This window comes from Amblyomma americanum, chromosome 1, assembly GCF_052857255.1.
Source record: "Amblyomma americanum isolate KBUSLIRL-KWMA chromosome 1, ASM5285725v1, whole genome shotgun sequence".
Classification (NCBI taxonomy): domain Eukaryota; kingdom Metazoa; phylum Arthropoda; class Arachnida; order Ixodida; family Ixodidae; genus Amblyomma; species Amblyomma americanum.
Genome location: NC_135497.1, coordinates 179,898,502 through 179,914,636, shown reverse-complemented (window position 1 = coordinate 179,914,636; position 16,135 = coordinate 179,898,502). Strand labels below are relative to the sequence as shown.

Here is a 16,135-nt window from a genome sequence, read left to right as displayed (position 1 = left end):
GCGCACCAGCAAGCTAAACCTCACATGATCATCAAACTGAACTAGCGACTAGAGAATTTGCTGTATGCATCAGGTGACAGGAAGCAATTAATTACCTTGATAAACCATTTCTGGTAGAAGGTTATTCCGATGGAAAAGCAGTAGTAGAGCAACACGAAGCCGACTGTCCGCAAGGCGATTGCAGAATAGCGCAGTGCGTGCATCCTATACCTGGCGGGTTGCAAGGAATGGTTCGCGGCACTATGCAGGCGTTGGTAGCTGCCAAAACAGCCGTAACGCTTGGCTCCGTCGTTGGACTCCACATTGCAAGCTGACGCTGACATCTCACGTGGATGACACTGCCTCTTCGGTCCCTACGCGCTGACCCCACGGACGTGAGACGCGAAGGCGCGAACTTGACAGCAGTGTGCCGCACACGCGCGACATGAGTCCAGTTTAGTCCCTACAGCGACGCGGTCGTTCCTTCCCACTGCAATGCGAGATAACCACAGGACCGATTCCGTTTCAAAAACACGGACGGCGTCAAAAATCAAAGACCCTCACTTTCGGCCAACGCGCACGGCTGGCCGTGGCATAACTTTCTTTTTGTTATTAGCAAAAGTGCGCAAAAAAAAAAATTAAGGACAACGTTGCCTGCTTATTGCTTTTATTGGCCAAAAGCAGTGCGCAGTTGCTTCAACAAGAGTTAGTCAAACTTTTACAAAAATATGTTTTATTTTTAACTCTCATGATTTTTATTTCTTTTTAACAAATATATAAAGCAGTAAGATAACTATTTTTGAAGCAACAAGTGATAGGTAAAAATTATAATCGGTCATTTCATCGCGGTTGCCATCATCGCCATAGCGTCTGGTTGAGCGTCTGCTCCTCGTCTCGACTTGTGGGGCAGACAACGGGACTGGGCTGACGTGTGTAGTTTTGTGGCTCATTAACGCGTAGAAGGTTTTTCGACAGTGCCAAAACTTCAAAAAGTCATGTCTAAAGTCATTTGCTTCATTGTATTGCTGACGACATTGCTCGGAAGCGTCCTGTGTGTGAGTATTGCTTTCATCTTGCTTGTTTGCACTGGAAGTGCCGAGGAGTTTAGACAAGTGTTCTCGATTTGTTACTCTCCTACTTTGCAAGAAAAGGGATATCCAGATAGTTTATTTCTTACTGCTTACTGTTACTGCTGCTGTTCTTGCAAGTATAGTTGCTTATTCTCTGTAGACCAAGCAACATTTTTTTTTTTTTTGAGAAGAATGTATACACGCCCGCCCGCATGCACATACAAATATTAAATCGGAAGCAGGGCAGCAAAGGTCTCTTTGTAGGCCTTATCCGTTATACAATCGGCTCGCTCCGGATCGTCGAACCGGTTTTTGCAAATGATCTCCTAGGTTTCGAGGACAGAGGACGGGACGTCTCAATCGTCCCAAATTACCCGAGCTCTCTTGCGCCTGCCTGCTTGTCAAATTATGCTCGTTTGTACAGCTTTGTATGTTGCGTACGCGCAGTCACGGCACATCCGTTTCTTGTGCATACTCGCGAGGTAACGACAGGCGCACATGATCAATGAATGCGCGTGCATCTCGCGTGAAGTGCAGCCTCGGCTGCCGCACGAAGAGCAGCAAATTGCCGGTGGGAAGCCGCGAAACATCCTTTTTCTGGTCGCGTCTCATCCAGTAATTTCGTCAAGATGTGGCTTCCGGCCGCAGAGAACGGCCGCCTCAGCAAAGGGCGCGGCCCGTGGCCGTCTCCCCGTCGTCTGTGTGGCCATTTCAAGCAGTGTTATACCGCCACGTTGTCGAGCCTTGCGCGTCGGCTCCTTTTTCACCGCCGGAGAGAGCGAGCCCAAGGCCAAATGCAGCCGCTCCGAGGATGGAAACGCCAGCGGGGGCGGACCCGCAGCCGGAGGCCGCGTGGCCCGCCGCCTCCCTAGCCCCCACCCGTTGCCTCACCCCGCGGTAACCCTCCCCTGCCGGCGACTCTAATGGCCACCCTCTCCGGGGAGGCCGCACGCTGAGACCCGCTATGGCCACGGGTCTGGCATCCGCATACGTGGCGCGCCGTCCGCATGCAGGGCGCGGGAAGACGGGATAGAGTTACGCAGTGTCCCGCCGCCCTTCCGTTCTTCCTTTTCCTCTCTTTGTATTCCGTGGGGCAGCGGTCACCATCGGGCTTTAGTAAATATTCGTTCCTTTCTTAGTGTGTGACCTTTGTTACACTGCTTATACGTCCAAATTTGAGGGACCACAATGTACTTACCTTGCAATGGGCATAGTTGATCCATGTTCATGGACCACACCAAACTAGCTTCATAGACGACAATCTTCTCCTTCGCCTCAATTAGATGCTGCAGTGGTCCTGTCGCTGTGGTAAGAGCAGCGGCACTAATTAGCCACCCACGACGTTGTGGTTAGAAGAGGCAAATCTGCATGAATCCAACTAGACCTCCTTTTTCTTACCGTATAGTCGTAACAAAACTGCACAAAAATCTTTTGTCGTTTGTATTGCCATGGTAGTTCTGGAAAAGGTGATGCCGAGGTAGCGCACTGGAATAGAGTAATGCGTGTTGTATAAATGTTGCGTAAGCTGCAGCAAGCAGTACGTTTGATTGGAGCATTATGTTAAAAATTAACTCACAACGGTCATACTTAAAACAGTACCAATGACGAGGTAGGGGAGGCAGGCACCACGAGCGCCGAGAGCTGTCGTATTCCGTCCTGCGCGCTGTTTCAAAAATGTCCGTACACCAAGGCCATCTTGTAACGCTTAACGTTTGTGCCTGATCAAACCTTGGTTTAATGTCCGAACTAAACACGAAATGTCAAAGCTGCGTTCTAAATGTTAACTTTCAAATTATAATATATATATATATATATATATATATATATATATATATATATATATATATATATATATATATATATATATATATATATATATATATATATATATATATATATATGACGTGCTCGATGACTGCTTAAAAGAGTATATAGCGAAGTATACGCTTCGTCAAAAGAAACGTTTTTATTTGACTCGACGTTTCGATCGGAGGACCGATCTTGAGATGGGAGAGCAGTCAAGCATGTGATGCTCTCGCAAACTGTTTTCTTCAGTGGCTGCCGTTAACGCTTCAAGGAACGTTTTCTGGAAATTTCCACTCCACGTGCCAACATCTATGACTGCAGTATATATATTCTGAGGTTGTGAAAAGATACAGTACAGTGTGATGTACTAATTTCGTTGCTGTGACGCCTTGTCTGCTGTATTTCCTTTTTTTTGTCCTTTGGTGTTACACAAATTATGTACCCACCTGCGATGGTCTTGTTGGTAAGAGACCGCAGTATTTATAAATAAATAAATAAAAATAAAAAAATACAAAAACATGGGCTTTATGTGGCGATTCGCAGACTAATCGACTCTTGAGAAAGATCGGTCCCCCGATCGAAAAATCGAGTTAAATAAAAATGTTTCCTTTAACGAAGCGTATATATATATATATATATATATATATATATATATATATATATATATATATATATATATATATATATATTATAAAATCACCAAAATTGAAGAAACATAACAGGATTTAATTCACGGCGTTTCGGCTGGAGGACCAGCCATACTCGAAAAAGGCTGGTCCTCCAGCCGAAACGTCGTGAATTAAATCATGTTATGTTTCTTTAATTTTTGGTGATTTTATATTATATTGACCAAATCAGCTGCCAGAAATCACTTTTGGTATATATATATATATATATATATATATATATATATATATATATATATATATATATATATATATATATATATATATATATATATATAATGAAGGGAGCCAACAGTCACTGAAACCAAGGTGCATAGGGGAATGTTGCATTTTTTTAATGTGTAGTACTGATCAGCGGGATAATAATACTTAGATTAATCAATCGCTTAAAGAAAATTACTTAGAAAGCAGCAGAAAAAACAACCATGCCGCCGGGAGGATCCGAACCCACGACTTCCGAATATCGCTTCCGGGGCTCTACCAACTGAGCTACGGCGACGGCTGTCCAATCTGCTGCTCTCGTGGGTATTTATGTTTATTGGTTGTAAGCGAACCTTGAGAGTGTTCACCAGCGCCACCCTCGTCCGTAGTGAGGACAGCCGTCGCCGTAGCTCAGTTGGTAGAGCACCGGACGCGATATTCGGAGGTCGTGGGTTCGGATTCCACCGGCTGCATGGTTGTTTTTTCTGCTGCTTTATAAGTAATTCTTTAAGTGATAGATTAATCTAAGTATTATTATCCCACTGATCAGTACTACACATAAAAAAAATTAAACATTCCCCTATGCACTTTGGTTTCGGTGACTGTTGGCTCCATAGAGTTTCTTACTGTTAACTAGAGGGAAAGCTGGCGCCCCGCCTATGGAAGTTTGCATGGAGCTTCCTCGAGACCACCTGTACCACCATGGGCGCTCTAAGCATCATGGGGCGGAGAGCTACCGACTGCAGAGCTACAACTTTTGGCCAAAAAATAATGAAAAAACAAACGTTCGATAATGAAGAATGTCCTATCATTCAATATCCTGTCTACAAATTGTAACAAACGAGCAGGAAAGCATGTAAATGCAAAGTTTGCTCAAAATAAGCGATGGCTTGCTCTCCTATTGGCCAAGCATTGCAGACCACAAAAGCCAATATTTCGTGCTTAACAAGCGCACTTTTAAAAAGAAATGTGTTTTTCAAAAAAATGTCGATTCAACATTTTAAAAGGTTTTTCCAGAGCATTTCGGTAAACAAAAACCTTCTATTGGCGTCGTCTGCTGTTGCGTTTTCGCTACTATGGCTTTTGCACACTACTTTACCCCGAAGTCGTCTGCGCGCGGAGCGCGCCGTGGATACGGAATGGGACATCTCAGTAACGCCACTCAGTGTTCCTGAAAAAAACCTACTGTTCCGCACCAAGTAGCTCATCGCCCCATGATGCTTTGCGCGCCCATGGAGGTACAGGTGCAGCGCCGCCAGCTTTCCCTCTATTTAATAGTAAGAAACTCTATGGTTGGCTCCCTTCAGAAGTTTGTCAAACGAGCCCCTGAGTTCCATTACATGTCCGTGGTGCGGGGAAACCCCCACGTTATATCACATCACATGGGAATGTACACACAATGTAGCTTTCCGAGGTAACAAAGACCCAAATGCAGAGCAGTGGGAGGACCGGCTAACCAGCAGCCAGCTTAAGGTCCAAAGGGACCTAGTGAGCCACGCATGCCGGATGGCCAGGGACAGTGGTGCCTTGGACTAGGGGCGCCAACCACGCTCAGCCTGGAAGCCATCGGCAGTCTCCGGGCACGCAACCAAACCTCTCAATTGGAACAATAAAGTTTACTCTCTCTCTCCATTACCTTGTATGTATATATATATATATATATATATATATATATATATATATATATATATATATATATATATATATATATATATATATATATATATATATATATATATATATATATATACTTTAGCCAAGGTTTTAAAATACGCCGAGGCACTCTAAGTCGACGCGACCAAATGCATGTTACTGGCTATTCTATGGAGCAACTCGCACTATATTTGTATTGTGCTTAATTGCATAATTAGTCGAGATTAACAAACTTCGCAAGAAACGAAGATAGGCAAAAAAGTCCAATGAGAAAGTTGGTTGAGCGGTCCGCGAAACGTCCAAATGAACAGTTTCTGACTTTTTATCAATTACGTATCGGCTTTTTTTCGCTCATTGCAGATGCCCGCGAAATACCAAAAAAAATACCACGTGACATGCTCGCTTGCGCGCCGCGATTGCAGTGCTCTCAAACGTTCCGTGTAGGAACGAACAGATAATTTAGCCCGATGTGCATGCTGCCCCTTAAAAGGTGACAGGGCAGCGATGCAGCAGCAGGCTGTGCGATATAGGCCAGCGGTATACTGCCCTTGTGGTGCTTGATAGCGACAAGCAGATAGTCCTTATGGGGAACTTGCGCTTAAGTTTGCGGTGCCGATTGCAGCGCCATAACACACTGTCTAGCGAGAAGAGCAAGCAGTTTTGGGTAGTACGCTTAGTACTTTTCCGCGCCACCTTGAGGCGCTTATTGGCGTGAGCCTCCGCGCTCTGTCGAAGGCGTACGTGCCGTGCGTCAGCTATCTGGACTACGTCGAGAGAAGCTAGGCAATGAATGCTGTCAGCCAAACGCGGGTATCTAATCGCGCAGAATGTGTTCTCGCGTTTGCAGCGTCCCAAGCGGCTGACAAAAGCGGTTTTGAGTCACCGAATGGAACAGTTGCATGCAGTTCCACCTTGGCAGCGCAGGTTCCCCGAGCTCGCGTAAATCGCACAGCCAGCGCCCGCGTCGCAGCCCTGTCACCTTTTAAGCAGCAGCACACCAGGCTAAATGATCTGTTCGTTCCTACTCGGAACGTTCGAGAGCACTGCAATCGCAGCGCGTTAGTGGACATGTCACGTGGTATTTTTGTATTTCGCGGGCATCTGCAGAAAGTGAGAAAAAAGTCGATACGTAATATATGGAAAGTTACTGTTCAGTTGGACGTTTCACGGACCGCTCTACAGCTTTCTCATTGGACTTTTTCGCCTCTCTTCATTGCTTGCGAAGCTGGTTAACTTTCTCGACTAATTTTCAATTAAGCACAACACAAAAACTAGTGTGAGTTGCTCCATAGAATAGCCAGGAACATGCATTTGGTGGCGCGTCTTAGAGTGCCGAGGCATTGTTTTAAACCTTGGCTAAAGTTATCTGGGACACCCTGTATATATATTAAGCTCATAGCTTTTTCCATTGCTCGTGCAATAATAGTCAGTAATGGTGTTCTGCAGCAGCGTTGGCTGTAACTTTTTGGACAGTGCCGGCCATAAACTGCATACTTGGCGCCAAATTTTCATTTGGAAACTTATTACCAATTGACCAGTAGCACTCTTGGGACTCTCTTCATGGCTGGGTATGTAAGCATGAGGCGATGGATCGAAGGTGAGTGTATGATGTGGCTGCGCTGCACAGAACTGCCTTGCTCCTTTCACAGTGGTGACTGAAGCGCTTAGGGTCTGGTACTGCATTTTTTCTTACGGTTAGAAAAAAAAAAGACATAGGGAACTGCCCAATAATGCGTGACCGAAACAAAGCAATAACAGTATTACGTTTCGCTGCTCAAAAGCCGACCCAGAGCCTGAGTTCTGCCCTCTTCTTACTGTGTATCGATGTTCAGTGCCCCACCAAACAATATAATCCTTCTTTTTTAAAGGCATGCGTGAATTTCCGACTTCCAAGACTTTTGAAGGTGATGATTTGAAGCTGGCAGACTGTTTCTTTTTCTTAGTTTAGTGGAGTTTATTAGAGATTCGCTGAGATTGGTGGGAATTTTTTGAAGCTATTATTCTTTATTTTTAGTCCTTTTACTGGCACTTTTTACTTAAACTTAGTCCTTTTGCTTGCACTTGCTTCCGGAAAATTTAGTTTAACGCCACTAGTCCATACATTATGAAAAGCGCCCTCAGTGGGGCCGATTGCATTTCGCAGGTTATAAATCAGGATTTTTGCGCCGCGCGTGGCGTTCGTATAAAACTACCGTGATGGCCGGGCCCACCGCAGCGTTGCAGCTAATAACAATAATAATAAAGAGGCACGGTAGCGCTCTGGCTTTGGCGTTGTCATTGGATCGGATCCTGGCTGCGCCGATCGCACTTGTATGGGGCGAAATGCGATGTCTTTGGACGTTAAAGAACCTCGGGTGTTGAAAATTAAATGCGTAGTCTTCCACGGCGGCGTCTGTTATTGCAGCCCGCGTACAGCTTTAGGGCATCAAGCCCTGCTGCCACATAACTTATTAGCGGGTGTGCTTCGCGTAATACACATTGCCCTAGAAGCCTTCCTCTTGTCTCGACTTAGATTCGTTGGCTTATCGAGCAGGGGCAACTTGCGCTGAAGTTTGCGATGCCGATTGCAGCGCCATAACACACTGCCTAGCGAGAAGAGCTAGCAGTTTTGGGTAGTACGCTTAGTACTTTTCCGCGCCACCTTCAGGCGCTTATTGGCGTGAGCCTCCGCGCTCTGTCGAAGGCGCACGTGCTGTGCGTCAGCTGTCTGGGCTACGCCGAGAGAAGCTAGGCAATGCATGCCGTCAGCCAAACGCGGGTATCTAGTCGCGCAGAACGTGCTCTCGCGTTTGCAGCGGCCCAAGCGGCTGACAAAAGCAGTTTTGAGTCACCGAATGGAACAATTGCAGTGCCACCTTGGCAGCGCAGGTTCCCCATAGGCTGCTTGGCCCTGTGCAAGCACACTCGAAGCCAGCGTCACTAGTCGCCGTGGGTTATTCGTTTCTGTGTTTTATTGTCTACAAACGAATGAAAGCTCTTGAACGCAGCCGTAAGGAGTGAATGCGTCTTACATGTCTTGTTATTTAGAGCGCACCTAAATTAAAACTAAGCCTTGGTTGCGTGGTTGGTCATACTGTTTCGTGCAAAAGATAAAGGACGCGCCATGAAAAATGCAGCCGTGATTTGAGTGAACGTAGAGGCGATGGGCCGCAACGTCTTGTTCTGTCGTTTCTCTGGTGTGCTTTAGGGCGCGTTTGAAAGGAAAAAGTTCAGCTTTCCAATATGTTCCAGACGCGCATCCTCTAGCGCGCGTGTTAGAAGCCACTGCAGCCTTTACCTCTAAGGCCAGAATGTGTTAGTTGCTTGCGTATAAATTTGAAGGGATATAAGCTGAGGTGAATAACTGTAGCTGGTTCAGCACCGCGTCTTTCAACTATTCTTTACATCTTTTTTGTTTGTTGCGCTTTACTCTACGACTAATTTTTTTCAGGGTTGCATGCACTTCGTGCGTGAATTCATGGGCCTGCGTGCGTAGGCGTACTTTTTCCAAATCCTGCCATTCTAAGGACACCCCCCGCCCTTCGCGATTATCTTGAAGCGCATCGGGTTCCGAGCGATGCTCCGGCTGGCTTCTGATAACTGTACCGCGGGGTGCTGGCATCAGCGTAAATGTGATACTCGCCAGGCGAGCAAGGCGGCTAGGCTCCTTGGAACAGTCTGGAGATCGAAAAAAAAAAGAGGTTGTGTGTGTGTGTGTGGGGGGGGGGGGGGGGATATAGCTCTGCAGGGAATCTGTTTGACATGCGCTGCGGTACTGAGGGGTTTAACGGCTCGTGAAAAAGATCTAATCGAAAAAGAAACCAGATCCTTGCGCAACTCAGTAACTTAACTTAGTACGGCGCAGCCTCGAGCTGCATTATATGCAATTATATGCAAACTTTTCTGCTTGAAGAAGCACGTAAAATTGTTCTGGCTCTTGGTATTTTGCAGCGAAAAAATCGCTAATATTGTTCAAAAAGGTACGCTTTACATAAGGGGTATACTTTCTAGGAAGGTAATGAGACGACATGAAGTAAAACTTGAGGCTGAAGCTTTTTTCTCAATGTACTTTAGAAGAGTTACCCGTTAGTCTAGTTGGCACTGTAGTTTTAAGGTTAAATGAACAGTTGTCAGTGCTGTGTTTCATCCTTCCTGCTCTTTCTTCGGCCTCTCTTCTTTGGCCTTGTGCCATTGTGCTGCTTTGTTAAAAACATGACCTTAAATTTTTCTTAATATTCATCTGCCCTTTCTACTACAGTTAAGAAAAAATCGTACTTCTATAGTTGGATACAACTTTAAAAACCAGCACTGGGTAACAATGAGTCGTTGTGCGCAGCGTCCCGTATTACTCCGGTGACCAATCTCAATTGCAGTAAACAAAACTAGCCTTTTAACTTTGGTCTTGTTAAACAAGCCAGGGGCATCGAAATTTTTGAGCTCATAATATCTTGTCATTATGTAGCTTTTAGTTTAGTTAACGAGAAAAAGCTGTAACAACGAATTATTCTTTGTTATGGATGAAATCTGTGTGGCGGTCCTTAATGTGGGCGGAGCTTCACCGCAGACTTAAGTTGTGTCCGACTATAGACGGGTAAAAAGTTTTTTTTTTTTTTCTGTAGCGTGTTGTAATCTTCCGGAGTTGCAGAACGTTCCTAACTATGATTTGCAACTGAAGAAAAAACTTTTCTCGTCGATTTTCTTTTAAAATTTTCGTGGAAGGTCTTTAACACCTGGTAATTTTAGTCCAGCAGTTTACCGTGTGTTACAGGAAAAACTTTAATTGATTTTCAGAATTAGGCTTTTCGAGGTAAAAATATGGCTTTTGCGGCATGGCACTGGGCTTGGCGGACACCTTAAATACGGTGGATCATTTTAACTAGTAAGGTAGTGGACTAATTTTCAATAATTAATTTTTTAACTATTACAGTTAGACGCCCAGGGAACTTGAAAAGATGCTCATGTATACGAAGGAATTGTGGCGAAACTTTGGACAGTTGGAGCGCAAGCGGAAATATGACAATGAAAGGAACGTGGTTGTGAAGCTTGTGTATGTTTCACGTTTCGTCATCTTCTGGTTCAGGCTGTAGGGGTTACTGCCCTCGGTGCTTTCGTTAAACCAGCCTTGAAGCTGAAGCTCCATGTTCGCAAAAAGCTTCGTCGAATTCTTTGGCGGTTTCTTCATTGTGTCTAATTATTAGCAGCAATCAAGTGCGTCTCAGGCTTCGCACACTTCGTTCAATGCAGACAAAATGCCATCCACGATGCAGCACTCCATTCGAGATGAAAATGCACATTTAAGAAAAATTGACAGATTGCTAATTTACGCTTTTCGCGTATCTTTGGTAGTTGAAGGAGTTGTAACGTTGAGCCTCAAGTTATAATGAAATAAAATTTATGACGTGACTGTCCACTCTAGTTGTTCAGTTTCAATCGTGTAAGATGTTTCCAATATTTTGAAACCTTCGCTAGAGTTACCCTGTAGGCTCGTACAGACCAGGCCTACGCCTCTGCTCCCGACAATCTCATATCAGTGCCGCCCACGGCGAGTTTTTATAATAATAATAATAATAATAATAATAATAATAATAATAATAATAATAATAATAATAATAATAATTGGTTTTGGGGAAAAGGAAATGGCGCAGTATCTGCCTCGCATATCGGCGGACACCTGAACCGCGGCGTAAGGGAAGGGACAAAGGAGGGAGTCAAAGAAGAAAGGAAGAAAGAGGTGCCTTAGTGTAGGGCTCTGGAATAATTTCGGCCACCTGGAGACATTTAACGTGCACTGACATCGCACAGCACACGGGCGCCTTTTTGCATTTCGCCTACGTCGAAACGCGGCCGTTTATCGGTAAACAAAATGTGGCAATTATTCTTGGAAGCGTTGCAAGAGAAAATGATGCACTCTTTCTGGAATTACGTTTTGAGGTCATGGTTCTACCCATCTCTTTTTAATGTGCTGAATGGCAGGCCACAATGTGCGGCTGCATGCATGCCAAACCAGACTGCATGCAGCCACGGTTTGCGAATGCGAACAGCCGCAACCGCGCAGCCACTGTGAGTACGGACGGGCCGCGTGGTTGCGGCGTACCCGCGTGTTTGAGCGTATGACGCTCCACCGCTACGTCTTGCGCATTCGTGATTATTTTGCCCCGGCAGTGCCTAGCGGTGTGCGCAAGGGAGACATGCCGACGCACCGCTGCCTTGGAGGAAAATATTCCATCTGCAGGAAAGGCTGCTGGCTGTCGCAGCTCTGTTTTGGCAATACTCGTTTATCTTCTCGGCTCAAGGTCGCCACGTTTCTCGGGTCCATCGGCCGTCGGCTAACAAACTTGTGCATCGGTCATCGTTACATGTAAGGGACGCGCGAAATCTACACGCAGCTCTCATCATTACCAGCTGCATAAGGGGCACTTGAACTTCACCATGGCGTATATGGGATGTTTGCCTGGACTCTGAAACAACTCTGTAGTACCTGACGCAGTTACACATTTCTCAGATCACACACAAGTTGAGGCTGAACGATGAACGGACATCATCCTGCAGCTGTGTTCCGTTAGGCCAGTTTCGGGAGCTGTATGGTAAATGGAAGACTACAGCAGCTTAGTGACCTTTGGCGTCGCGTTTCTGGGTAGAATTTTTTAGATCCGCAGACATAAAAGTCGCGCAAAGACGAGCAGAGGGCTGCAGTGGCGACTGTTTATGGTTCATGTATGTATATACGCCAAGCGTTGAGAAAGTGTACTCGTCACCGTGATTATTAACGTTATTTTGGTTCGTAACCAGGCTGACCCGGACAAGACTATCACCCACAAAGTCAACTTTGACATCACCATCGGAGACAAGGATGCCGGTCGCGTTGTGATCGGCCTGTACGGGAAGGTGGCACCCAAGACCGTCCGCAATTTCGTCGCTTTCGCCGGAGAGGGCCACCAGGGTCTCAAGTACGAAGGCACCATGTTCCACAGGGTCATCAAGGGCTTCATGATTCAGGGTATGTGCTCGCCTCACGTTGGTGTGTTCACGTTGCTGCAATTAATCTTTTTCTGTACTAGAATGTTGCGGAAGAAAAAAGAAAGAAAACGCTGAGGAAATAAGTCCCAGCATAAGCAGCCTCACTGTTCGAGCTTTTGAAAAGGACGCGTTCTTTTGGTGTGCAGGCGGTGACGTGCAGAAACTGGAAGGCCGCGGATCTATCAGCATCTACGGCCGGTACTTCGACGACGAAACTTTCGCTCTCACCCACGACGGTCCTGGCACGCTCAGCATGGCTAATGCCGGTGAGCTCCGAGCCAGCCTCTGGGGGCTTAATGTATCCGCTTCTCTTTTTTTCTGTTGCCAGCTCCTGCCCATATGGATAGTTTCTTTCGAGGTGCTAGTCAAAACCGGCATCGAGTTTGCTGTTGAGTTAAAACTTGACTGTTTTTAGTTGCAAACCTCCGTTGAAATACCATTTGACAGAGGAGTCATTTGAACCTGCCTGGATTTGTACGCCTCAAAAGTAAGACCATAGGGGGGCTGCCGGTCAGCCCGCGGCACCTGTCACGTTCATTAAGCGCACGCTAGAAGCCGGAGTCTGTGAGACCGTTCTCGAGTTTTAGTGGCATTGGGTTGGGCTGGAATTCCCGGGATTTGAAATTTCTCTTCGTCGCACTGAATTGTAGAACGCCTTATAAACCCCCCTTCACGTGCTGCGTACACGTGTGTAGACGCGACCGAGCGCTATCAAATTCTTGTATGCACGGTGCTGTGCCCGCAAATGTGGATACTGTATTAAAAATGCGCTGAAGTCTGAAGAAAATTTTGCTTTTAATCGTCTCACGCGTGGCAAGCGAAAGGAACGCAGGAAGTTTATTTTAGATGGACGCCTCCGCGTTTCACGACAGTGTGGCTCTGGTGGGTGTTTTCGCTTATTTTTTTGAGCACGAGCGTTTTAAAATTCCTAAATTCGCTTATTTATTTACGTAACTGCTTGTTATGACGAATGAATCAAAATAAGTATGATTGAAACCCAGAAGACGGTGTCGAGTCACGGTGTGGACACATGAGGTCCCGGCAGAAATTGCGTAATTAATCATCCTGGACAGTGGGTATTTTTTCTGCGCAATCTTCCCGTGATTTGAGCACGATCTGAAAAATCGGAACATTTTAAACTTTTCCCTCAGCGGATGATAACTCGCGACTACCACGCCAACTGCTCCGTAGCGGTGAACCACCGCGTGTGAACAATGAGTAGTAGGTCGCTTATGATAGTGTATGTATTGTGAATATATTTTCGCACTGAACTTCTCGTATACCCAAAGTGAATGCGGCAGTTTTTGTTGATCGCAATTCCCCTCGCTCTTTCCCCGCCTCTCCATTTTCGCTTTTAGGTTGTTTTTTTTTAATAAACCTCCATACGCACATGCGGACCCGTACTGAGGTCTTGGCACAAGTATGCCGAGAGTTCTGTACTTGACGCTGCCCTCTTAGAGTTCCCCTTGGCTTCTGTGGTAGGGCGTAAAGTTGCTTTTTCATGTTTTCCCCTTTTCCGCCATCGTTGCCGTAGTCACGAACATGGTGAGCCTCGATACGCACACACTGCGGGGAGACTCGCCTCTGCCGCGGCAGGCCTGCCCATTTGGCTGACCAAGCTTTGCCCTTCGTTCTCTCCGCATGGCAGGCAAGAACACGAACGGCGCGCAGTTCTTCATCACAACCGAGGCGACCCCGTGGCTGGACGGCCACCACGTGGTCTTCGGCAAGGTCATCGACGGCCTGGACGTGGTGCGCAAGGTGGAGAACACCGAGACCACCCGCTCGGACGCACCTGTCGAGCAGGTGCTCATCAAGCGCTCCTCGGTCGACACCCTGGTGCCCATCTGAGCGGTCGGCCATGCGCGCCGCCGCTCCTCGCTTCGCCGCCTGCCCCTCTGAGCTCTTAACGACGCCGGAGGAAAGCGGGCTATCTTCTCGCGTCTATGATACTCGCCACCGCCGCGAAGCTGTGGGCTCAATGTTCAGCTCGTTTCTGTCTTTCTTGTGCAATATTTTCGTGGCCACAGCACCCACATCGTAATTTTCTTTTTTTTGCATCAAGATAAATTGCTAGTTTATTCGCAGACGAAACGCCACCGGTTAGTAACTCGGCGTTACGGAGACTGAACCCGGTGGCAGCGGCCGCTTTTAAATTCTTTGCCCCTTTGAGTGAAAAAAAAAAAGCGGTTTTGTGCAATCGCTAAAGTTCTCTGCGGCGTTTAGAAATTTTGCGTGCCACAAGCAGTAGAGCCCATTTTCCTCTCGGCGCGGTTTTAGTCGTCGCGGTGGCTGAGTGGTTATGGTGCTCGGCTGCTGACCCGACAAACGCGGGTTCGATCCCGGCCACGGCGGTTGCATTTCTATGGAGGCGAAATTCTAGAGGTCCGTGTACTGTGCGATGTCAGTGCACGATAAAGAACCCCAGGGTGTCGAAATTATCAGGAGCCTTCCACTACGTTGTCCCTCATAGCCTGAGTAGCTTTGGGACGTTAAACTCCGTAATCCACACCTCGGCGCGGTTTACTGCAAGCTACTGCAACCTCAGCAGAGGACGCCTCCCACGTTCTATATCACGATTAGCGAAGTACCGCTGCAGTTGCTAACCGGTTGTTTATCTGGACCTTATTGAAACCAGCGTCCGCGAAGAGAAGGATACATCAAAGGGAGGTTTATCCGTATGAGAACCTGGTTTATCCATATAACTGGTCCCACAAAGTACAAGGGTGTTGTCGAAATGGCTGCTGAAAATTTGAGGTCAACATTTCGTGTTCAGTTCACTTCCAACTGCGTGACCTGTTCGGCACGCTGAGCGTCTAGCGTAAGCTACGCTGTGGCAGCTGTGTGCTGGTCTTTCGGGACAGGGTAATTTTGTGTAGGGTGCAGGTGATGCCGTGCTGGCCTACCGAAGTCTCTTTATCGAGCACCGCTGCCCGTGCGTTTCACGTCTGTGACGTTTTCACATTGACATTTTTCGCAGGACCAACTGCTGAGCGAACAAACACTCCATGTGCGCCTGAACGTAAACGCGTTCGAGTAAATTATTTTACGACTCATTCGCATTGTAAGTTTTGAGCTTAACGTGGAGATGTACAGTGTCAAACCTAAAGTTTTTGTTGTTTGCGTTTTCTGTCGTTATTTTTATATCGTCTTTGTCCTGTACAAATACTCGTTCCAGAATGTCACGAACAAAGGGGTACGCGTAGCAGAGCATCGATCAAAGCGTCTTCGCATCACTGTTTACACTCGCCAAAACCTGCCAAATTTTTCCTTTTTATATGTAATCTTACAAACCTTTCTATGCAATACTCTATTTTCGGTATTTTGAATAAAGTAGTTGAAAGTATTTGCTTTTCAGCGTTTTTCTTTCTTCTCGCCCATTGTGGTCGTGTTTCAGAGTTGCAAAGGTAAGTTTTTTCTTTTTAGACTAGAGCAGCTTGAATGAACTTTCGTGGGTTTTCCATTCTCTCTAGTCTTAATTTTTTTATAGCATTTATGATGCAGGTAACGTCAGTTTCGCGTCGACAACAGCGTTGTTGCCTATAGGTGCAACGCAAAAATTAAGGGTTGGTTACATGCCGCTCTGCTTTGACGTAAGTGTTTTTTAGGTTACTCCTGACGAAAGCTTCTTTTACAAATAATGGATGCAGGTGAACTAGATAGAAAACAAACGTATCTAAAAATTACCAGGAGCCCGTCAAGGATGCCATGAATTTCAGCGCTAACTGGTCGCCTAACCGCGCT

The 16,135-nt window shown here is 46.3% G+C and overlaps 2 protein-coding genes across 5 annotated transcripts in view; one reads left to right on the top strand and one right to left on the bottom strand.

The window, feature by feature from the left end:
* Positions 1-604, bottom strand: part of LOC144114274 (solute carrier family 35 member C2) — a 49,553-nt gene extending 48,949 nt beyond the window's left edge. For 3 of the 4 annotated variants that reach the window (XM_077647893.1, XM_077647892.1, XM_077647894.1), the window contains exon 1: positions 96-583. In XM_077647893.1, coding sequence (XP_077504019.1) covers positions 96-323 — 228 coding nt within the window. In that variant the 5' untranslated portion in view covers positions 324-583. Of the gene's footprint in view, positions 1-95 lie in introns of all 4 variants that reach the window. The other variant, XM_077647896.1, reaches the window with a different exon arrangement.
* Positions 605-863: 259 nt separating this feature from the next.
* On the top strand, positions 864-15,737 carry LOC144114273 (peptidyl-prolyl cis-trans isomerase B-like). Its single transcript, XM_077647891.1, has 4 exons — positions 864-1,034; positions 12,164-12,371; positions 12,538-12,657; positions 14,040-15,737. The coding sequence occupies exons 1-4, from the start codon at positions 975-977 to the stop codon at positions 14,240-14,242; spliced, it is 591 nt and encodes a 196-aa protein (XP_077504017.1). The 5' UTR covers positions 864-974; the 3' UTR covers positions 14,243-15,737.
* Positions 15,738-16,135: the final 398 nt, after the last annotated feature.

Bases quoted from the DNA above. Each gene is read 5' to 3' on its own strand.
- LOC144114273 (XM_077647891.1), top strand. From the start codon at position 975: ATGTCTAAAGTCATTTGCTTCATTGTATTGCTGACGACATTGCTCGGA. The intron at 1,035-12,163 runs GTGAGTATTGCT...GTTCGTAACCAG, and splicing joins TGCTCGGAAGCGTCCTGTGT to GCTGACCCGGACAAGACTAT. The intron at 12,372-12,537 runs GTATGTGCTCGC...TTTGGTGTGCAG, and splicing joins CAAGGGCTTCATGATTCAGG to GCGGTGACGTGCAGAAACTG.